Source organism: Gracilinanus agilis, chromosome 2, assembly GCF_016433145.1.
Source record: "Gracilinanus agilis isolate LMUSP501 chromosome 2, AgileGrace, whole genome shotgun sequence".
NCBI lineage: Eukaryota > Metazoa > Chordata > Mammalia > Didelphimorphia > Didelphidae > Gracilinanus > Gracilinanus agilis.
This window is the reverse complement of record NC_058131.1, coordinates 157,154,450-157,178,043: the sequence shown is the minus strand read 5'-3', so window position 1 is coordinate 157,178,043 and position 23,594 is coordinate 157,154,450. Positions and strand designations below refer to the sequence as shown.

General features: G+C 37.7%; 1 protein-coding gene across 2 annotated transcripts in view; it reads left to right on the top strand.

The window, feature by feature from the left end:
• The window catches only part of PINX1 (PIN2 (TERF1) interacting telomerase inhibitor 1), an 89,645-nt gene extending 68,594 nt beyond the window's left edge, over positions 1–21,051 (top strand). Inside the window, exons 7-8 of one of the 2 annotated variants that reach the window (XR_006505357.1) lie at positions 19,521–20,382; positions 21,016–21,051. Coding sequence is in view for 1 of the 2 variants with exons in the window: in XM_044660804.1 (XP_044516739.1) it covers positions 19,521–20,042 (522 nt within the window). In the remaining variant the exon portion in view is untranslated. Of the gene's footprint in view, positions 1–19,520; positions 20,472–21,015 lie in introns of those variants that run through there. The other variant, XM_044660804.1, reaches the window with a different exon arrangement.
• Positions 21,052–23,594: the final 2,543 nt, after the last annotated feature.

The following is a 23,594-nucleotide window of genomic DNA, read 5'->3' as shown; positions in this document are numbered from 1 at the left end:
CTCTAGGATCAGTCGAGGTTTAAAATGGTGATTGAAATTAAATCTCAGGCTGCTGGGTGCTCAGTGGATGGAGAGACGTCCTGGGTTCAAATCTGGCCTCAGGCACTTCCTAACTGAGTGACCTTGGGCAAGTCACTTAACTCCCATTGCCATTCTAAGAAGGAAGGAAACGTTTTAAAAAAAATTAAATCTCAAAGAGAAAAAATAATCACTCTCCTCTCTTTGTTTACACCTTTTAAGGGATTTGATAACACATCTGATCCTTCACTCCATGCCCAGAGGGTGGCAGCACAAAACACTGAGGGACAGCTCAAAGCTAGAGAATGAGCAAGTCATTCCTGCCCCCAAAAGGAAGTTACTATAGCAATCCTGTTGCTGTCTTAACAAATAAAAGACTTTAAAAGTTTTGTGGTTTTTTTTTTTTAAGTTTATTCCACTTGGAACAGACTATTATAAGACATTAGAGCCTTTTCTCTTTTTCAATTTTTCTGACCCTCCTCCCCTCCAACTCCAAACTCCATGAGCACAGAGCCCCCTCGTGAGCTAGGCTAGTTTATTGCTAGCCCTGATGCTGTCTGTTCTGGAGAGTAGCAGGAAAAGCTGATAAGGTGCAGAGGACAGAAATCTCTAGTCTTATCTCTCTGAAGCACATGGTGCCGAGAGTGCATCCTTTTCCTGTCCTAGGATAGGAGACATAAACTGACCATCTCCTGACAGTAAGGACTAAAGATGAAGTTTGGGGGCTTCTTCAGAAGAGAGGAGAAAATAGGTCAATACCATTTTGAAAACTCTTACACCCCTGAAAAGTTATGGAGAAAGCTAAATCAATGAAGAAACCCACCCCAAAAATAAAATTAAAAAATCCCTGAATTAAATCTAAACATCCTAAATCACAAGACTACTTTGTTTAGTTAAGGTTTTGCCAATTCAATTTAGACAAATGCATTTATTATTCCCAATACAGAGACTGAAAAGATTAGCTTGTGTATGGATGTGAAAGGTAGGTACAGCAAATGGTTCTAAGGGATCATGATTCATCCAGTGTATCATCCTCCTTAGCATCATGATTGGACTAATGGGGATCCCTGTTTAGGATAGAAAAGAGGGAATGACAGAGGGAAAAAGTGGCCCTTTTGTTGCTCTTTTGATATATCAGAAGAAAGAATCTTTCCAAACACTTCTTTTTTCCTAGTATTCTTTCTTCCTCACCCAATTATTCAGTGCTGAAAGTTATTTTTTTCTTGTAATCAACTCTAAGAGCCAAGGAATTTGAACCTTTTTTTTAGTGTCAACAAAAAAGTCAATGATTCTTAGTTCTTTTCTTCAACTTTGCTTGTGAACTTTATGGCATTATGTTATTAATTCTGATAGATTGCTGAGTAAATGAGCACAATGTAAAATAACTCACTATAGAACTTAATTATAGTAATAGTGATATTTATCCTAGCAATATTAATATTTAATAAGGTTCGATTGGCTTACTGTCTTCATGGATAATAGTTTTTTCTTTTGTTGCTTCTAAAAGATGCTTTTTATTTTAGGTCATTCACTTTTAATTATAACTACCAAACATTCACAATATATTTTAAATTGGCTTATATTGATATTTTACATTTAGAAGTTATATTGCTTTATTGACATTGCTTGAGATGCAGACCGGCTTATAAAATCTTGTTGCCAACCTGCAAGTATCTATGCTGACTTTATTAAAAGTTTCTAATAATGAAAATGGGGCAGCTAGTTGCTCAGTGGATAGAGTTGCAGGCCTAGAATCAAGAAGGCTTATCTTCCTGAATTCAGATCTTGCGGCAGACCTTTGCTACCTGTGTGACCCTAGGCAGGTCTGTTTGCCTTAGTTTCCTCATCTGGAAATGAACAAGAGAAGGAAATGGTAAACCACTCCAGTATCTTTACCAAAGAAAACCCCATATTTAGACAAATATCATGGAGAGGAGGATATGACTGAAAAATGACTGAATCATTTAATATGTGAAAATACTAAAATATGGCAAACTTGAATGTGTTTTTCAAATATCTAATTTGATCTTCACAACAATCCAGTGAATTAGGCACTAGTAGGATCTTTATTTTATAGATGAGGAAACTGAGGCACACAGAGGGTAAAAGACTTGCCCAGAGTCACACAGCTAGTAAGTACATGTCTGAACCTGGATTTGAAAATAGATCTTCCTGTCTCCTGACTCAGCACTGTTTCCACTGTGATACCTTGCTGCCTTGTGCAATAGCTAAGAGCTCATTTATTATAGGCAATGAAAGGCATATCAAACTATGTCACAAAATTAGGATTCTAATCTGGGTTTGACACTATTACTTTAAGACCTTGAAGAAGTAAGTCAACTTCTAATCCTCAGTTTCCTCTGTAAAATGGCTATAATATTTGTATCACCCTTCTTGCAAGGAAAGGGCTAGGTAGCCTCTAAAGGATTATTTAAATGCAGCTATTAATTCTGGATCTCAACTTCCTGACTTATAAAATGAAATAAGTTGGATAAAAAGAGTTCTTAGGTTCCTCACTAGGGACAATTAATTTGCCATGATGTACCTGTAAGTTTACTTGACCCTGCATTTTTTTTCTGGCAAAAGGAAAGCTTCAAAGTAGTCCGGTCTCCTAAGGCCAAAGGAAATGCTGCATATTTTATTTCCTGGCAGGCAATCCAACTGTAGGTTGTTGTGATTCTTAGACACGTTTTCTGTCCTTCCCCTGACTAGCTATTTTGAGGATTCAGAAAAGTTCATTTTTCCTGCTCCTTTGGAGCAGATTTGTACATTTATACCCAGATTGGAATATTTCTGGGCTTAACTGAAAGACACACGGTTCACTTCTGTTTATGGAAAGGCTCTCATTTATCTTTTAGTGACCAGTGTGCTTCAAGCTGTTGTTACATGGGTGCATTTTTCCAAGCATTAGGACATTTCAAATAGGCAGGAAGTCTGCTCTTCATTTTTTCCCCCTTTCTCAGAAAACTAGAGGCTGCATGAATATTGTCAGTAATTCTTACCTTAGTTACTTCAGAAGTTGTTGCCATAGTGAACTATCCTTTCAAAAGATGTTGATGTTGTCTTTTCTAAATGGATTTAAGTAAATAGAACTGCTGACTAGACAGGAAAAAAATCAACACTATATTAACATCAATCTTTGTGTTACAGATTTCCCATAACTTTCCTGAGCCAGTGAAAAATAAGATTGTTCTCCTAATCAAGTTTTAGATACTTGGCTTCTCACAGGGGCCAATGGCAAACATGTTTTCCTGGGTTTGAGAGTCCTAATTAGAGTCTAATGTCGGAGGAGCTAGGTAACAGTGGATAAGAACATTAGGCTTGTAGTTGGGAGGTCCTGGGTTAAAATTTTATCATAGATACTTACTAGCTATGTGACCCTGGGCAAGTCATTAACTCCAGTTGCCTAGCCTTTGCCACTGTTCTGTCTTAGTATTGATACTAAGACGGAAAGTAAAGGGGAAAGAGACAGACAGACACAAACAGTGACAAAGACACACAGAGAAAGAGAAAAAAATCTTTATTATTTTAAATAATTGCCAAAAAATCATAACTGGACATTTATGGTAAATTTTTTCCAGCTCTCTTTCTATTGAATTATCTGCTTTTACTAAATGTTACCTCCACCATTCTGCATTACTTAAGAGCTCTGCCATAGACCCTTTGAAAAATTTACTAAAAGGCAACAGAAAGTCCATCCCTCCCCCAAAGAAAACACTCTTTAATTCTTTTACTCTCTCCCTGTACCTAATAATTTAGAACCCTCAAAAATTCAGCAATGCTGTTTTTTAAAGAATGTCACTTAATAATATTTGCCATCATATGGGAATTTAAATACAGCTATAGTACATAACTACCTAATTCAGAACAAGCTATCTTCATTAATTGAATTGATTTGTAAAGGGATCTGATGTACTGGAAGTTCTTTTTTAAGAAGACTTTGTTGTATCCCCATCAACATGTCATTCCAGGGGTCTGAGTTTTTTAATGATATTCCTTAAAATGGGATTCTACTTGTATTTCTTCTTGGTGTGCACTAGTGCCTCATAGGAATCTATCCTGACATTAAAGAAAGGAAAGCTCCATTTCCCTAGTCTTCATTCCTGCTACCAGAAAAACAAACAGCCTAACTCTGGTTTCCAGGATAGAAGTTACACAATTAGTTTATCTTCAGTACAGTTGTTAATTACATGTTATAACATGTGGTACCTATCTATATCGGTAGTGTCTGGGCTGATTAGTTCAGTTGGAGTTAAAGGCAAGGTCATGGCTTTGAACATCTTATTAGCTTTGAAAGGGAAAATAGAGTATATCAGATTTTAAGTCACTAGACAAGAAGACTTGATTTTTGTTGCAATTTTCTACAAAAAAAAAAAAGCTAATTATTATACAGATATCTGTATGTTTATAACTCAGTCGATCAGAGTTACAGTTTTATAACTAGAAGGGACTTTAGCTAGTATATTGCACAATCCTGGATCTTTCATTACAGATTAAGAAAAAGGAAGCCCAAATAGGCTGAGCGACTTCCCTAAGGCCACAACCAAGGTAATAAGTGGCCAGACCCAGGTCTTTCTGGCTACTGGTCTAAGTCTCTTTTAATTATATCACCACTCCATGAACTTGGAGAAGCTTCAGAGAAGAGTTAAAGAGAATTGGAAAAAGAGGGCAATAGTCTATAACAAAGTGTCTTGAAAGAAGATCTAGGTTCTAATTCTATCTCTGTCATCAGAATTTTTTTTTTCCTTTTAAACCTATACCTTCCTTCTTGGAATTCAGATTAAGTATCAACTAAGGCAGAAAAACAGTAAGGGCTAGGCATTTGTCCTTAAGTGACTTGCCCAAGGTCATACAGCTAGGAAGGGTGAGGACAGGTTTGAACTCAGGACTTTCTATCTCCAGGTTTGGCTCTCTATCCATTGAACCACTCAGCTGCCCCCATAAGAATTTATCTTGGACAACTTGCCCTTTCCTGACTTTCAGTCTTTCTACTATAGTCCTTTGCCTCCCCGATGCAGGTTTCATCTTTAGGAAATAAAAAGTTTACCATTGTATGTTATTAATTTTGATAAATATTCATATTAATTTTATTATTTCATCAAAAAAGTGGATATTTGCTATACTTATCACAGCTTATTGAGGAAGGTAATTGTAAAGTCAGTGAGAGAGTGCTCTAATCCAGTAGCTCAACAATAGATATTTGGGAGGTTATTGGTAAGGCTTCATGGTCCTTCATCTAACCAGAAGGATTCTAGTGGCTGTGTGGCACTATTGCCACCTGGTTACCCCTGGATTGAATTGAGGGACAGGAGAAAGACAGAGGCAAAGAAAGAAATGGTGGTGTCCTTGAAGAGGGATTGAGGTGGTCATGGGATAAAATGTAAGTTCCTTTTTGGATACGTTCACTTTTCAAATGGCTGTGGGATAGATATCCTTTTGGAAGTGTTCAATAGACAGGGAGTGATCAAGGACTAGAGCTCAGGGGAGAAAATATAGCTAGATTTTTAGATTTAGAATGCATCTGCAAAGTGAACTCATGGAAATTAATGAGATCTTTGAGAGGGAGGAGATCTCCAGATAGTGCCTTAGAAGGACATCTATGTTAGGAAGCAGGATGTGGATGGTGAAAGAAGTCCAAAGAAAGCAATGTCACAAAAACCCCGAGAAGTAAGACTATCCAGGAGGAAAGGATGGCCAATAATTGAAAATGCTTTCAAGAAGTCAAGAATGATGAGCCTTGAGGAAAGATCAATCAATTTAATATTTGAGGTTATTTTTTTAAATCTTTACCTTCTGTCTTGGAGTCAATGCTGTGTATTGGCTCCAAGGCAGAAGAGTGGTAAGGGTAGGCAATGGGCAGGCCAAGTGACTTGCCCAGGGTCACTCAGCTGGGAAGTGTCTGAGGTCAGATTTGAATCTAGGACTTCCAATCTCTAGGCCTGGCTCTCAATCCACTGAGCTACCCAGTTGCCCCCAATATTTGAGGTTATTAGTAAATATAAAGAACCATTTTAGCTGAGTGATCAGTTAGTCAATCAGTAAACATTTATTAAGTACCTCCTATGTGCTAGACACTGGGGATACAACAAAGGGCCAAAGACAGTTCCTGTTCTTGTGGAGCTCACCAATCTAATGGTAGAGACAATATATAAACAAATATGTGCAAAGCAGCTTTTGACAATAAATAGAGAATAAGCAGCAGAATAAAGACACTAGAATTAAGAGGGATTAGGAAAGACTTCCTGTGAAATGTTAGGACTTGAAGGAAACCAGGCAAGTCAGTAGGTGAGATTAAGGAGGGAGAATATGCCAGGCCTAGGGGTCAGAAAATACCTGGAGCCAGAGATGAAGTGTTTTATTTGTGGAGCAGCTAGGAGGCCAGTGTCACTGGATCACCAAATGCATAGCAGGGAGTAAGACTCGCAAGGTTGGTGGGGACTAGGTCACAGGGTGCCAGCACACTCTTTCAGGAATCTAGGCATGAGGTGATGAGGACCCACACCCCAGTGCTGGCAGTGTTAGATGAAAGAAGGGGGCATACTTGAGATGTCTCAAAAGTGAAATCAACAGGTATTGACCACAAATTGGATATGGCAAGTAAGGGATAATGGGAAATCCAAGATGACTCCTAGATTGGGAGTCTTAGGGACTGGAAGGCTGGTGTTGCCCAGTAAAGAAGGTAGGAAATGGGGAGAAAGGTACTGAATTCTGTTTTGGACATATTGAATTTAAAATGTCTACTGGACATCCAGTTCAAGATATCTAAAAAGGTATCGGAGATTTGAGATTAGAGGTTTATAGGGAGATTGGGGCAACATAGGTTATTTGGAAATCATCAGCATAGTGATGGTAATTAAAGCCATAGCTGCTGATGAATTTACCAAGTGAAGTAGTGAAGAGAGAGGAGGGCCCTGAGGGACAGCTGCACTTAAAAGACATAACCCAGATGAGGGTCCAGCAAAGGAAACTGGGTGGTAAAATGAGTAGGAGAGCCAGGAGAGAGTGCGATTCCAAAACCTAGAGAGAAGAGAGTATCAAGGAACAGAGGGTGATCAACAGTGCCAAAGGCTGCAGAGTGCTTGAAGAGCATGATCATTAGCAACTTTAGTGAAATGATACAGTCAAGACCTGAATTATAAGAGAGTAAAAGGAGAGAAAGTGGAAGCACCTATTGTAAATGGTCTTTTTTGAGTTTCATTACAAAGGACTGAAGAGCTATAGGATTATAGTGAGGTAGGAAAGGATTGAAGGATTTGGGGGGAATGAGGACGAGGAAAACATTGGCATTTTGAAGGCAATAGAGAAGGAGATAGTAGACAAGGAGAGATTCCTTTACTTGTTCAGCTGGTCCCATTCCAATCATGTCATTCTGCTATTATTTTCCGTCTCGTCTCTCCATGTCTGTCTTGATAAGGAATAAGGCTACTTCATCATGTGAGGCTGGTGAAGGAGAGTGTCATAAGGCGTATCAATGCTAGGAGATCGGCAAGGGGAGAAAGAGAAAGACCACAGTGAATGGCCTCAATATTTTCTGTAAAATATGAGGCATATTCTCAGCAGAGAGAGTAGAGGGAGGTGGAGCCATGAGAGCTGTAAGGAGTTGTGGAGAGATTATAGTAGGATTGCCTAGCAGCAGAGAGGACCCAGGTGAGGTCATATAACATAAATTTGTAGATGATGAATTTGCTATCCACATTGTGTGGGGTTCAGAAGTGATGAAAGATATAGTAATTTATTTTACTTGATCAAACATTTGCTACAAATTTTGTTTCTCTTTCTTTTTCATGTGGAGTTGTAGGGAGGTGGGAGAGAAAGAGAAGACAGATTTTGGTTAGTTGAAAAAGTAACATTTAATTTTAAAACTTTTTTTTTTAAGTGTAATAGGAAGGAGAGGAATTGTAGGCAGATTGTCTTCCCCTTAGAATTCCGCTGTGAAAGAGAGTAGGGTTGTAGATAGGAGGATAGTTATGGGGACAGTAGGAATAAATGTAGGTATTTTAAGGATGGTGGAGACCTGGGCATATAATATATATATAGCGGAGGAGCCAACAAGGAAAGACTCAGGTTGGGTTTTTTGGAGTCAGACAAGGGAATGAAGTTAAACAGGAAACTGCTGGAGAAGATGGGAAAGGGTGAGCCTAAGAATGCAAGTAGAAGGGTTGGCTGAGATGTCCAAAACTTTGTTAGATTGAAGTAAAATAGGAGAGAATGAAGAAATGATTCAAAGGATTTTGAGACAGAGAATGGAGGAGAATGGGGAGTTTATGGCCATTAGCCTCTATTTTGCAATGTCCTCTACTAAAGGGGAATAATAAGGGTGGTATGGGAGGCTCTATGAGATATTTGAAGGGAGGAAGATATTTCAGATACAGGGAATAGTAAGCAAAAGCAGGAAGGTTAGTTTACCATGCTATCCCATTAAAGCCTTGTTAACCCTTGATGGAACTGCATTTGGACAAATTTCAACTACAGTAAAGTAATGAGTTTACTAGCAACATTGCATGGAGTTCGGAGGTGATGAAAGATGTAGGGACTTCTTTTGCTTGATCAAACATATTTACTATAAGAGTTTTGTTTCTATGAGATTATCTCAGGAAGCTGCCCCCAATTTTCACGAATGAATAGTTTGCAAGTGAAAGGAAAACCTCTAGTTTTCTGTCAGATTCAAATTATCCAAATCATATACTTCCTCAGGGACATATTAGACAAAGGCTATATACACCTATAACTCTTTATTCAGAGTTATCACTAGGTTCGTGGAGAGGGAAGACAGAATACTAAATACTATGGAAATGAAATGTCTTAGTGAATTATGATCAAAACAGGAAAGGATCAAAATATGGAGTTAAATAAATGAGTTCATGAAGAGAATGCTGATGTAATAGGATGAGAGGCTGTGGTTATAGAAGTGAACTACAGAGCACAAAATCTTGGAGACGATTTTCCATAATGATGAGGTCAAAGGTGTAACCAACCGTATGAGTGACCTCAGTAAAGTGATGATAGTAGTGGGAATTAAAAAACCTCTCTGCCCAGAGTTTTAGAGAAGTTATCCATTTGAATATCAAAGTTAGTCAAAAATGACATAGTGGGGAAGAGCTGGGATAGACTTAATGCAGGATCGCAATAGACCAGGCTTGAGGTGATGAGGTCCTGTACCAGAATGGTGGCAGTGGTAGAAAAAAGAAGAGGAAGTATGCAAGAGGCGTTATGAAGGGAGAAATGACAGAAGTTGACAACTGATTAGATATGAGAGGTGAGAGAAAATGAGGAGTCAAGAATGTCACCGAGGGTGCAAAACTAGGTTCCTAGGAGGATTATGGTACCCTCTGTAGTAATAGGGAAATTAGGAAGCAAGGAAGCTTTAGGTGGGGGAAATAATGAGTTTGGTTTTGGACACATTGAGTTTGAGATTTCTATGGATCAGCTAGAAGGCACAATGGATAGATAGAGCCTAGGTCTGGAGTCAGTTATAGTCAGTTACTTCTAGAGTCAGAAGACTCAACTTTCTGAGTTCAAATTTGGCCTCAGATACTTGTTAGCTGAGTGACCTGGGCAAGTCGCTTAATCTTGTTTGCTTCATGGGTCAAATGAGCTGGAGAAGAAAATGGCAAACCACTTCAGTATCTTTGCCAAGAAAACCCCAAATCATATACCAAGAGTTGGATATGATTGAAAAAACTGAACAATATGTGGCATCTAGTTTGAGATATCTAATAGGCATTTGTAGATGTTTGACTGGGAGAGAGAGAAATTAGGGCTAGTTAAGTAGATTTGAGAATCATCAATGTGATTATTGAATCCTAGGGAGCTGATGAGATCAAATTAAATAGGACAAAGCCTTGTTTATATCCTTTTTTTACTTCCCCATGTTGCATGGAGATGTTGCATTTCAATTATAGAAATTCCAATCTTATCAGTGAAAATGTTACCATAGGTTATATTAAAAAATAGATTTTGTTTTGTATCCTTCCATTTCTATACCTATGAATAATCTACACCTATAAAATAGTTCAAGGAGAGAGTCTTGAAATCGTGTAACAACTTAGGTCTCAAACCATGCTTTCTCCATCCTGGTCATTACCACCTGCTTTTTGCTATTTGGTTAGAGGACATGAATAGGAAGTGATATGAACAAGGCTCTGTCCTATTCTCTTCTCCCTCAACATGTTTCTGACCTTCTAATAATTTAGCAGGGGACTGACTCAAAAGATTTAATACACTGTATAGTGTGAAAGTTAATTAAGTCAGTGATTATTAATTGTGACCTAAATCTGTGCTTCTAGGAAACAGGGTTCAAATTACTCCTTGTACTAGAAACCATTAGGCTATCTATCATCAGGGTGGTAGTAATGACAAATCTTCCCTGGGCTTAAAATTTCTAGGAAACAGAAGGACTCTGAAATTAGAGTTTCAGCTCCTAAACTCCTAGGCTTTAGATGCTGTGCCTTCTTATATCACATTTTCTTTTGAATTATATTGTATCTAATATGCCCATTACTGATCTCTTAAATGCAGAGTTTACTTGAGTAATAGCTAAAACCACTCAAGGATATGAGGAAGTAGAAAGGTAAGACAAATACAAAATGCTTTTCAGTGGACTCTAGTGGTTTTGGACTAGTGATCAAAGAGGGAGCCTTTTGGTCCCAGAAGGTAAAGATTAATTTGCTAACTAGAAAAGATTGTGCTTACCAGCCTGTGTTATTTACAGAGTTCTGTGGTTACTTCATGACTAATCATCTTTTTTGTAAACTGAATATTTTGCTCCTAATATTTTAACAAATGGCCATAACCCATATATAATGTTCTCTTCTGTCTGTTACTTTTACCAGCCTGATTCAGTTTTGGCTCCAGATCTATATAGTTTTTCAGTGACAGAAAATCCACCTTACTTTGGCAAAAATTGTTGAAGCCACAACAAGAATCATTATGTTTACTTATTCTCTTTGCCCTGCCACACAAAGGAGAAATTCCACAGACTGCCCATTTTCTACCCCCAGGGAGATTTCCAGGTATGAGGAATTGAAATGGAGTATGGACTTAAAGTTTTTAAAATGCAGGTGTAAAGAGTCAACATTTATCAAGTGATGGAAGCCACTGTGCAGAATATTGAAATTAGAAATAGAAATACACACAAAAAAATGGAGCTTCCCCCATGAGGACAGCAACTGTCTTTTTGCTTCCATTTCTAATTATTCTTAAGTTATTCCTTCTTCTATTTCTAATTATTCCTCAGATATTCCTCAGTTCCATTCTACTGAGGAAAGACAATACAAGGGGTGAAGAGAAATGAAGAAGTGAATGTGTCCAGCCTAGGCCCTTCTTTAAAATGGAGTTTCTAGAGGACCTGTCCAATCAGAGAAAGGAGCTAAAGTGATAGAAGAATCTTCCAGTGTGAAAAGGCTGTTCCTGTATGATAGTTAGAAGATTAAAGTGGCTCTTTTGTTAGGTAGCAGTAGTAATGATTTCTCCCTCAGAGTCCTCCCTCCAGTGCTACTTTATATTGCAACAATGAACCTATATTCTTGAATGCTGTGTATTATTCACAAATTCATTCCCCATCAAACTGAAAGGCTTCAAATAAGGGATATCTTGTCCAGTCTAGCTGTTTTAGAAAGCCCCACCATATGATTAACTATGAAAGATTTAGCTACTCTTATCAGTACAGTGATCTAAGACAGTTCTGAAGACCTCATGATTACAAACGCTCTCCACCTCCAGAGAGAGAACTGATTAACTCTGAGTACAGACAAGCATAATTTTTTTCACTTGCTTTATTTTTCTTTCTTTTCTTTTTGCAGCATGGCTAATATGGAAATATGTTTTGCATTATTTCATATGTATAATTGATAGAACATTGCTTGCCTTCTCAGTGGGTAGAAAAAGAAGGAAGTGACTGAGAGAATTCATAACTCAATTAAATTCATTGAAAATAAATAATGTATTTTTTAAAGTATCATAGTAAGTCAACAAGCATTTATTGTTTACTATGTTACAAGCATTCTGCTAAAGTGCTAGGGATACCACGTCCCTGCTGATAAAGAGCTCAGTCTAATAAGTGTAGGAAATGGGGGGGATAGCATGTATACACAGGATAAACTGGGGGTAGTCTTAGAGGAAAGGCACTGAGATTAAAGAGTACTGGGAAACACTTCTTACAGAAGATGGGACTTTAGTTGAGGCTTAAAGGAAGCCAGGAGATAGAGATGAGAAGGGAGAAGAGTTTCAGACTCATGATGAAGTATTTTCGAGGAATATAAGGAGGCTAGTATCACCGACCATGCCTTTACTACAAGTTTAGCTACATGATTGTTTGGCCACAGCATTTTAATAAACTTTTTTTTTTAAGTTGTTTAAGGGGGCAGCTGGGTGGCTCAGTGGATTGAGAGCCAGGCCCAAAGATGGGAGGTCCTAGGTTTAAATCTGACCTCAGATGCCTCCTAGCTGTGTGACCCTGGGCAAGTCACTTAACCTCCATTGCCTAGCCATTACTGCTTTTCTGCCTTAGAACTAATACATAGTATTGATTCTAATGGAAGGTAAGGGTTTGAAAAAAAAAAAAGTTGTTTTATGTCAGTGGTAAAATCATGGTCCTTGATGTAAGAAATAACCTTGGACAAATCATTTACCTTTGGGTAAATGAGTTACGGATGTTTCTACGAAAAATGGGGATAAGATTTGTATTGTTTACCTAATATGGTTATTATAAGAATCATTTGAGATGGTGTATATTAACACTGTAACCATAAAAGACCATATAAGTGAAAACTATGATTATTTAAGGGCTATCTTTTATGTACTATAGATTTATCTCTTTAGTGTGAGAGTTAAGGATTTTGCTTGATTTAGGTCATTGATGTTGTTAACTTATATGGTGGGATATGGTCGGTACTCTGGCATGGATCCTTCTCTATGGCTTTGTACTTTGTTTAGGCTGTGACACTTTGACCTTCAACACAACCATCTTATAGCTTAAACAGGTATTTGTAGCCTTGTTGTATGGTACTTCTTCTTTCCCTCAACTATTTCCCATCAGTTTTACTTTCCTTTAAATAGGATTGCTTTTTTCTTTCTTCTGGCAAACCAAAAAATTATAATTACAGAATAATTGCTAACCCTAACCTTAGTATTATTTAGCCTTCTTCTGGATATGGAGATAAATTTCAAATTCCCAACAAGAGACAGGAATAGGTTTATCTATAAGAAGTATATCTCTAACTGTACTTTGGGCTGATAAAATATCTAAACTACCCAAGGTACCACTATCCATCCTTCCAGTCACTCAGGCTCTAAATCTTGGTGTCATTCTCTTCGCCTCAAATATCCAATCTGTTGTTAACTCTTGTTTCTGCCTACATAACTTCATGATTGATTGTGGCTCCCACCATGGGGGTCCCTTATCACCTCACACTTAGTCTCAAGAATTAACCTTCTGGTTGGTTTTCCTGCCTATGCCAACCCATCATTCACTCTGAGACTAAATTGTAGGTTTCATTCTATCCCCTCACTTCTCAGGAAATTCCAGTGGCTCCCTATGTCCTCCAGACATTTCAGATCAGCAAATCATCTTAGAATTAAAGCCATCTCTCAGATCAAATACATAGACTTTGAAATAGGAAGAGATAATACTGTTCCTGACACTTTGAGAAAGCTGATAAAAGAATGACCCCAAAGAACCTAGTTGTTTTGAGGCCCTGGATACCACCTTAGAGTCAGGGGGTAAAGTAGCCAGGTCCACTGAAGAGCAAGAAAGGACTCACAAGACAGAGAATTTCAGTAGGATGGATAATGCTGATGAATTCCTGGTTACTACAGAGCAGCTTGAAGTTCAGGGGAAGGACCTCTGCAGCCACACAGTGAGGGAAGTATTTTCCTCCTTCGGAGAAACAGGATTTAGGTGAGGAATAAGGGCTAGAGCTCTTGCTTCTAGCTCCTGCTTCTTCCCAATTCCTCCTACCTCCCCCCCAAATAAGTTGTCTCAGCCTAGCCAAATTGTGTTCTTATTGTAGGATGTTTTCCATGTTTTATAAGGTAATCAATTCTGTGCCTTTATATTTTGTTTTGTTTTAGTTTCCCTTATCTAATAAAGTCTCCCTTGAAAAAATCCTGATTTTTTAAAATTGTAGCTAAATCAGGGCAAAAAGAGGATTTGTCTATATCTTGACCAAGAAAGTCAGGAGGACCAAAATGTCCCAAGAGGATCAACTTTATGTCACTCTCATTTTGATTGAGGCATTCTTATTTCTCACCCTCTCTCCTTCCCTCATCTTTCCCTCCTGTCTCAAACACACACAAATAAACATACACGGAATATGTATTTAATGGGAATTAAATCTATTTATTTAGCAGTTTTATTTACAAAATAGAGGGAAAGAGTAAAGTAGAGAAATGTGAGTAAGCAGACTAGCTTATCACCCTAAATGTTTCTCTGCTGCCTGGCTCAACTCAAGCTAATTAGTCCTCCACCAGAGGGACCTCAGTCGGAAGGCCATTTAGCCAGAGGACCTGGTAGTGAATAACCATGTGGCCTCCCAAGACAGGAAAACCTCTCTGGAAACTAATTTCCCCAGAAGCCAGGAAAGGGGTCAGCCTTTTCACTCACCCAAGTTGTAGTCCAAAGGGAAGATCCAAGAACAATCTTACCAAATGCTAGAGTCCCAAGGTCCATGCTGAAGAAGATGATCCTCCACCGACCTCCACAGCCTCAAAAGATCTCGAAGACTTCCTTCACAGGAAGTTGCAGCTACTTTTAAAGACCCTTCTTTGTGTCAATTCCTGTCCCTTCTTCCACTTTACAGGAGCCACTTATCTTTAAATTTGCTTAGGACTGCCCAGGGGGCATCGAGTCATTTCTGAGTTGTCATCCACTTTAGCAAGTAGGTTGTGGACCTCCACCCACTTAGGAGTTAAGTAAGGGTGTCTTTGCTTTTAGTTGATTAAATTTAAAAGTAAGCAGGGGAGAGTTAATCCCATCTTCACAATAGGAAAGAGTCAGGTTATGAAGAGCTTTAAATGCCAAGCAGATAAATTTGTGTTTAATTGTAAGGATAATGGGAAACTACTCAAGTTTGTTGGGTGAGATGAGGGGTGGTATAGACCTGTACTTGAGGAAAATCACTTTGGCAACTCTGTGGAGGATGGAATAGAGTGGGGAGCGATGAATTAGGGAAGCCAATTAATAGATTATTACAGTATTCATGATGGAGGCTTTAAGTAATGTGATATAACCATATGTAGAGAGATTGGTTCATATAGGAGAGATATTGTTAAGATAGAAATGAAAAAATTTGTAACTAATTAGATATGTGAGATGAGTGAAAGTGAAGGGTTGATACATTCCTTGTTTAAATTTTCCATAAACAAGTCATGATGCTAGAGCAGAGGTCAGGAGAAAGAAACTAGGGCTAACTTATAGATCTGGAAATCATAGATGATTAGAGTCCTCCTTGTTTCCATGGATATTTAAGTAGGCACATTCCTCTAGAGTAAAAGTGGCCAGAGCTAGCCTGAAAGGCATAGCCCACTCCCCTGATTTATTGCATTGTATAAATATTTCCCAAGATGAATAGGATTTGAGCGCTGGTGCTTTCCTTGCCTGTCTTCATGCTCTGCTAAGTTTGTTGAGCAGTGGCCCATGATTATTAAAATCCTTATCACTCTAGAAATTGGTCACTGGCAGAGTTGTTCTGTGTGGTCATGGAAGCCCTCCAAACTCATCAAGAGAATCAAAAATAGTATTGTTTTTCCTGATTTTTTTAAAAAAGAGACTTTCATTAACTCTCACATTTGGTTCCGATGATTAAGCTATTAGAAATAGAATTCACAAAAGGGGGAAAAAGTGAACAGTGAGTTAAGGAATGACATAAAATACCCAATGTTAGGATGCTTGGGACATTATATGCATTCCTGCTAGAGTTGGCCCACTTGAAAAAGCAAATATTTAATTTTTTATCACCCTAAGACCCATTTTCTAACTTAAGTTTTATGCATGCCTTAAACAATTTATTATGTTAGATTACTCTAGCACTTTCATTGAGTTGTACCAAGAGAACAGATTTGTTATTCCAATAAAATTCTAAAACTTTTTCAACCTTTGGAAAAGAAAAGTAGCTTCAAGTTCCCTGGGGTAGCTATTTTTGACTTTTTTTTTAATGGCTTTGAAATAAAAGCTTTTAGTTAGTTAGATATATCTAAACTGAAAGCTTTCCCTTATAGGTTTCATTAAGTAATCCTGTGTGCTCTGTCTTGATATCTCAAGAGAAACTGGCATATAGGTAACAACACAGCTTTAAAAGAATTAAAAAATGCATCCATTCTAATATACATGGTTCTTACATACACAGCATTGACTTTTTGAGTATGGCATTATTTTCAGTCCACTAATATAATTTTGTTGTATGCCATTGTTTCCAGAAAATTACCTAGTTTATTTATTTCATTAAATATTTCCCAATTCCTTGTAAAATTATAAAAACATTTTGATTTCCAAATTACCTCCCATTTGCCCTTCCCTCCTCCTTGAAAAGGTGAGCAATTTGATATCAATTCTACATGTGATTGTCATACAATATACATTTCATATTAGCAATGTTACAAAAGAAAATAGACACAAAAAATAAAAGAGAAATTTTAAAAGTCTGTTTCAGTCTGCATTCAGAATTCATCAGTTCTCTCTAGAGGGTGGATATCATTTTTCATAATGGTTCCTTTGGAAATGTATTGTATCATTGTCTTAATTAGAGTAACTATGCCTTTCACAGTTGATCATCCTTTTAATATTGCTGTTGTACAATGTTCTGTGTACAATATTCTCCTGGTTCTGCTCACTTCATTTTGTATGACTTCCTATGTCTTCCCAGGTTTTTTTAAACTTGCTTGTCATTTCTTTCTTTTAAAAAAAGCATTTCTTTATTCTTGTTTTATTTTAAAATATTTTTCCATGTTTATATGATTCATTTTCTTTCCCTCCACTTCCAACCTCCCCCCCCCCCCCCAGAGCCAACATTGCTTGTCATTTCTTATAGCACAATAGTGATCTTTCACAGTCAGATACCACAACTATACAGTCATTCCAGTTGGTTGTCATCCCCTCAATTTCCAATTCTTTGCCACCACAAAAAGAGCTGATATGTGGGGGCAGCTGGGTGGCTCAGTGGATTGAGAACCCGGCCTAGAGATGGGAGGCCCTAAGGTCAAATCTGACCTCAGACACTTCCTAGCTTTGTGACCCTGGGCAAGTCACTTAACCCCCATTGCCTAGCTCTTAGTGCTCTTCTGCCTTGGAACCAATACACAATACTGATTCTGAGGCCGAAGGTATGGGTTTAAAAAAAAAAAAGTATAAATACTTTTGTCCATTGCTCTCCCCTGTTTTCCAATCTGGTTCTTAACCAGGAAGAGTTCCTAGTCCTTTGGGATTGAAGTCGATACTGTTCCTCAGGGCCCTTGTGCCCTTCGGATCGAAATCAGTACTCCTCAGAGCTTCTGCTCTCTCTTAATCACAAGTGCTTCTTACCTCCTTTGAACTGTGACCCAGAAGTGGCTAGAGCCATTGGAGATGCCAGCAGTCGGGTCCCTTGTACCGTGCTAGCACAGGGGTACCCTGTAGTCTCTTTCTGACTAGTTCTGGCTCACAAGCTCTTGAAGCTACTGTTCTTTCTGTTGCTTCCACCTAGTTGTGTGCCCCGATGTTTGATCCTTGTGGGCGCCAGGCCAGCCTCCTTCCCAGGGTTACAAATCTCTTTCCAACCCCCTGAGTTGTCTTGGACTAGAACAATATCTCACTCTGACCTTTTGTTGGCTCTGCCACTCCAGAATTAGACTTGAGACCTCATTTTAAAGTTTTCTGGAGGGAAATATTGGGAGAACTCAGCGAAGTGTTTTCTCTGCCATCTTGTCTTCTCCCCCCCCCCCCCCCCCAAGAAATCCACATGCAAGTTTCAGTCAATGAACATTAAGTGTCTACTCTATGCCAAGCACTGTGCCAACTGCTGTGGGTATAAAGGCAAAAGTGAAATAGTCTCTTCCCTTGGGGAGCTTATGTTCTAATTGGGGAGATGTGTCTATAGTAGTATATTAGAATTTTGATTTGAGGACACATTTACTGAGAACTCTTTCCCTAGCTTCCTGTTAACCTAATAATAATAACAGTTAATAGCTAAAACATTTATAAAGCACTTACTATGTGCCAGGCACTGTTAAACACTTTATAATGATCATTTCAGTTGATCCTCGCAAGTACCATGGGAGTTAGGTGTTATTATTATCCCCATTTTCCAGAGAAAGAAACAAAGGCAAACAGAAGTTAAGGTACTTGTCCCAGGTCTAATAGTAAAGTGTGTGAGGCCATACCTGAACTCATGTCTTATTGGCTCCAGGCCCAGCATTCTGAAAGTATCAAATAACTATTCTTCACTATGAAAATAAAAAGGGAAGAGAATAGATTGAGTGGTTTTCTAAAATATTGATTTATCAAACTTTTGGGGCTCAAAATCACTTTATACTTTAAAAATTGTTAAGGACACCAAAGAACTTTTGTTTATGTGGGTTACGTCTATCAATATTTGCCATTTTAGAAATTAAAATACCTTTGTGCTATTATGAAATCCTTGCTTAACCCCCTCTAAGGATCTTGGGGACCCCAGGAGTTCCTGGACCAACTTTGAGATTCACTGATCTAATGGATAAGCCAACCATTATTTATTATTTGATTATCCTTTTTTAAATCCCTTATACAAACAGTGTTCCCTAGACTTTGATTCTACTGTTGATTTCATGTATTATAAATTACTTCCTCCTTCTTTACACATTTTCATCACTTTGTCATCCAATAACCAATACTCATGTGTGAGTCTATCTTGCTGTTACATATTTCAGTTTAATTCAGCTTTCATAACTTTTTCTAGCCTCCAAAACCTTCTGAGCATATGTACACATTTCATATCAATTTCATAACCAACAATACACATTCCATCCATTTTCAACAGTGATTAGTGCAGATATTCTGAGATTCCCTGACTTTGGTATTCTTGCTGATATCATGTGCATATGGATAATTAGGACTGTGGAGCATTCTTTACAGAATGTGAAGCATTCCCATTATTATTGAAATAGGACTGCTCTAGGTAGGGTTAGGAGTTTAGAGGGGAATATTCCCAGCATTCTTGAGTTCCAAATAAAAGATTCACAGACTTTTCAAACACAAGCTAATGTTAGTTCCATACTGCCCATTTCCCCATTTTTACTTTCACCAAAAAGAGAAATTATCTTTTTCTCTACTGCAGAGATCTGATAAATCTAAAGTTTAACCAAAAAAATGCCAGAAAAAAAGAGCCTTATTTGAATTTTTCTAATAATCACAGTATAGATGAGTATAGGCAAAGTTTCCAGATAAATTGTGAGAAACTGGACTGTTCAAAATTTTTTTCTAAAGTATTTCCTTGATACCCTTTCATTTTCAAAATAAAACTTTTATTTTTTAACCATTTCTCCTTATTTTCTAGGAAGATCAAAGTCCTAGTGCTGAAAGTGAGGAAAAAGCCACTCCTACAGTAACCAGTAACCTCACTGTACAGGAATATTTTGCCAAACGAATGTTGGAACTAAAGAACAAGTCAGCAACTATACACACAGATTCTAATCAAACCAAGCCTTTTGAAGAGAAAAGAACTAAACAGAAAAAAGAAAAGAAGAAAAGGCAAGAAGATGGGGCCTGGGACAAACCCAAGGCCAAGCGTTCCAAAAAGGAGAGTCTGGAGGAGGAGGAGGGATGGCACCCTGACCATAAGTCAAAGAAAATGACCCTTGCCGAGAACCAGGCTGGTGACCCTGGCTATGAGCACTGTCTCAAGGCTTCTCCACACAAGAGACTAGCTTGTGATGAGCAGGAGCCTAGTACAGGAACCTCTGCCACAGAACCAAAAAAGAAGAAAAAGAAAAAGAAAGAGGAAATGGACATGGCTTCTGCCCAAGATCAAACATTAGAGAGGAGGAAAAAGAAAAAGAAGAAGAAAAGCCTTGAATAAATAGATTCCCTCACTTGGACTTTTATATCATTTTAATGTCATAATATTCAGTGCAGCTCTATGCAAAAAAAAAAATACACAAATAAATAAATAAAGAAGCCTTGGCCTAAAGTCAGAGCAGAGTTTACCCAGGATGATTTGTTCACATCTTTTAACATGCCCATGGATTGCCAGGTCTCGCCCTCTCATCACATTTTTCCCAACTAAAAAAATTCCCAGAAGAACTTGAAAAACAATCCAAATCTTGTCCCTCTGAAGCAAGATTATTTTAAAGACCCTGGATCTGACATTGCTTGTATTATCTGGAAGGTGGGGGCAGCAGGGAAGAAACATACATGAGGTATATATGCCTGTGCATATGCATACACACAGATCTGAATTTTCCACTACTTCCTTTGGCAATAATAAATTATGCTTCCTTTTGAAAGATTTGCTCTAATTAAAGGATTATGAGTCGATGCCAGAGAATATAACCAAATAGTTCCTATTGTTCTCTAGCCAACCGATACATTTGTGCCAAGTAAGAATTATATGATATTTTTTTTGCCCTTATTGGCTTTCTGTATGGACATTTCTGTTGTTTCTCTCCCACTGATCAGTGACTCTCGGGCATTCCAAAGATTCTAGATGACTTCACATTTGTTTTCATTGAACTTAGTGTAGTTTGGGGCTAATAAGTGTTACAAGAGATTTTTGGGTACCTACATTGAATTTTGCCCTTTTAGAGCTATTTGCATGTATTTGGTTATACCTGATGCCAGATTAGCAATAGCCCTGGAATAATATTGCCAGGACAGCCCTGCCTCAATTACAATGATCAGATATGCAAAACTCAGACCAAACTAAAATAAAAACGGAAAGCCAAAAATCTTCAAATTATTAATTTCATATTAAAACTGAATTTATTCTTTGGAATAGTCACTGCTAAGGGGAAGTTACCAAATTAAACATTTAAACATTTTCTCCATTTCAGCCTTGCTTAATCCTAATGATATTGCTTCATTGGATTTTACAGCCTGTCACACCCTATGGTATGTTTTGCTTTATGTTGGTTAATCTCTCCCCACTATTGATTTACACAAATGACCAAGAAGTCACCTTTGCACATTTACAGTACCCAAACATAGGCCCGGTGCTGAGGCCCTCTCTCCTGTATTTTATTTATCCTCTTCCTTTTTTCTCTCCCTCTTTTCTCCTCCCTTCTGTTTCATCCATTTATCTCCCCACCCCCCCTCATCTCACCACCTCCCAGCTCCCTCCTCCCCCTCCCCAGTGAATCCCAACTTCCAGTATCCCTGGTGCTGAGACTGAGGGTGTGTGACACAGGGTGGCGCAGGCAGATCGCCACTTTCTTCATTTGATTTATGGATTGATGCTGGCTAATAAGAACCATAACTCACAAATGGGTGACCTTTTGCCCTTTACTTTAACTCTTGGGGTTCATCTTAGAAGAAACATTGTTCCAAGAATCTTAAATCTGAGAAAGTACGTAAGAAATACCAAAATCTTTCAGAATACATGAACCATAGATAGGGTCATAGACTTAGAGCTGGAAAGGACCTCAAATCATCTAATCCAACTCCTCCCACCTCCATTTTTTTTAATGGATGTAGAAACTGAGGATCAGAAAGATTATTTACCCAAGGTTGCACATGTAGTGAACATCAGAGAAAATTTGAACCCGGGTTTTCTGACTCTAGAACCAGTTCCATACAAAGACTACTACATACATATAATTCTTATGAACTTGGAAATCAAAAAAGACTAAGTCTCCTAAATTAAGTGTAAACCATTGTCTGATCTCCCCAAAAAAAATCAGCTTAAGTCACTTTTCATTAGATACAACATATTTGACCAATTTATCTCTACTTGTTCTGTCTTGTATATAAAACTAGTGTATGAGGAGAGAATATGAATATTTAAAATCAGAAAGAAGGCTCATTTTTCTTTTATATTTTTCATTTTATTAGGCATAATCAGTTGCAATGTAGCAACAGGAAAATCAACAGGATAGAAGTTCTAGTTTGTGTCCTAGATGCAGATAAAGTATATTTTTGGATATGGTTTTTTGGTCATTGGGACCGGGTCTTAAAGTGAAAAGTTTTTATTTGAGAAGGTGAGAGGAATCATTTTTCAATAAGTTGGAATTATTGTAGAGATAGTAGTTGTATCAGAAGATTGATTGGGTAGTTTGGAAAAAGAGAACTTAAGTGAATGCCATTTTTAAAAAAAGAGAGAAAGAAAAGTGACTAAAGTTTATGACTATTGGATAGCAGTACAGGATCTTGAAAGAAGTCTGTATATCCCCTCACCTTTCTGAGAGAACAGTTCTTTTTTTAACTTATTTTTCCCCATGGTTACATGATTCATGTTGTCTCTCTCTCTCTCTCTCTCCCCTCTTTTCTCCCCTCTCCTGGAGTTGACAAGCAATTACATGTATTATCACTCAAAACCTATTTCCATATTGTTCATTTTTGTAATAGAGTAATCTTTTAAAACCAAAACTCCAAATCTTATACCCATATAAACAAATAAATAAATCATATGTTTTCTTCTGCATTTCTATTCCAACAGTTCTTTCTCTAGCTATGGATAGCATTCTTTCTCATAACGCCTGAAAGAATAGTTCTAAAGATCTAGTTTGCTCCCAAAAGACAATTATCTAGTTTTTCTTTCATAGATTATCTTAGTATATGCTTCTGCCATCCCAGATGGTTCATTTACATTTAAATATCTTCATGACCAAATTCTATATGGGCTTTTCCCCTTTTATGAATTCATAGTTGATCAGAAAGAATAGAAATGGGGCAGCTAGATGGTCCAATAGATAAAAAGCCAGGCCTGGAGGCAGGAAGTCCTAGGTTCAAATGTCTCAGATGCTTCCTAAGCTGTGTGACCCTGGGCAAATCACTTAACCCTACTTGCCTAGCCCTTGCCACTCTTCTTGCTTCTAAGACAGAAGGCAAAGGTTTAGAAAGAATGGGAAAAAAGTATAATACTATGGTAGATTCTATTGTCATTTATTAAAAAAATAGAAATCTAAAGCCTATTGGAGAGTTTTTACATTCCAGATTCTTACTTTCCATATGTATACTTAAGATCCATTTTAGTTATAAAGAAGCTTATGCTTAGTGAGTATTTAGTGTTTTAATTTTCTTTAGAAAACGATCAAATTTTCATTCATCCCTAAAAAACCTACCCTCTAATCTTATTTTTTTCAAGATCTATGGGGTACTTAAAACAATCAAGAAAATGCTTAGACCTGTTCATTAATAAAGTTTATACTTTACTCCCAAGGGAGGTATGATTTTTTTTTATTCATATTAAGTGAAAATTTATGAATTCTGAAATTTGGGGTCCATTTTTTCAATCTTTTTCACCAACTGATGTAGAAACTGGTTAAGTCCCAGGATCTCAAAGAGGCCCTTTGTTTCTAAGCCTGTAAAGTGACCTATTTCTGTATTTCCATCCACATAACCCACATGTGTGGAGGAGGGTACCAGGAGAAGGATTCCGTCTGATTTCTTTAAGAGCAGGGCCAGTGTGAGTACT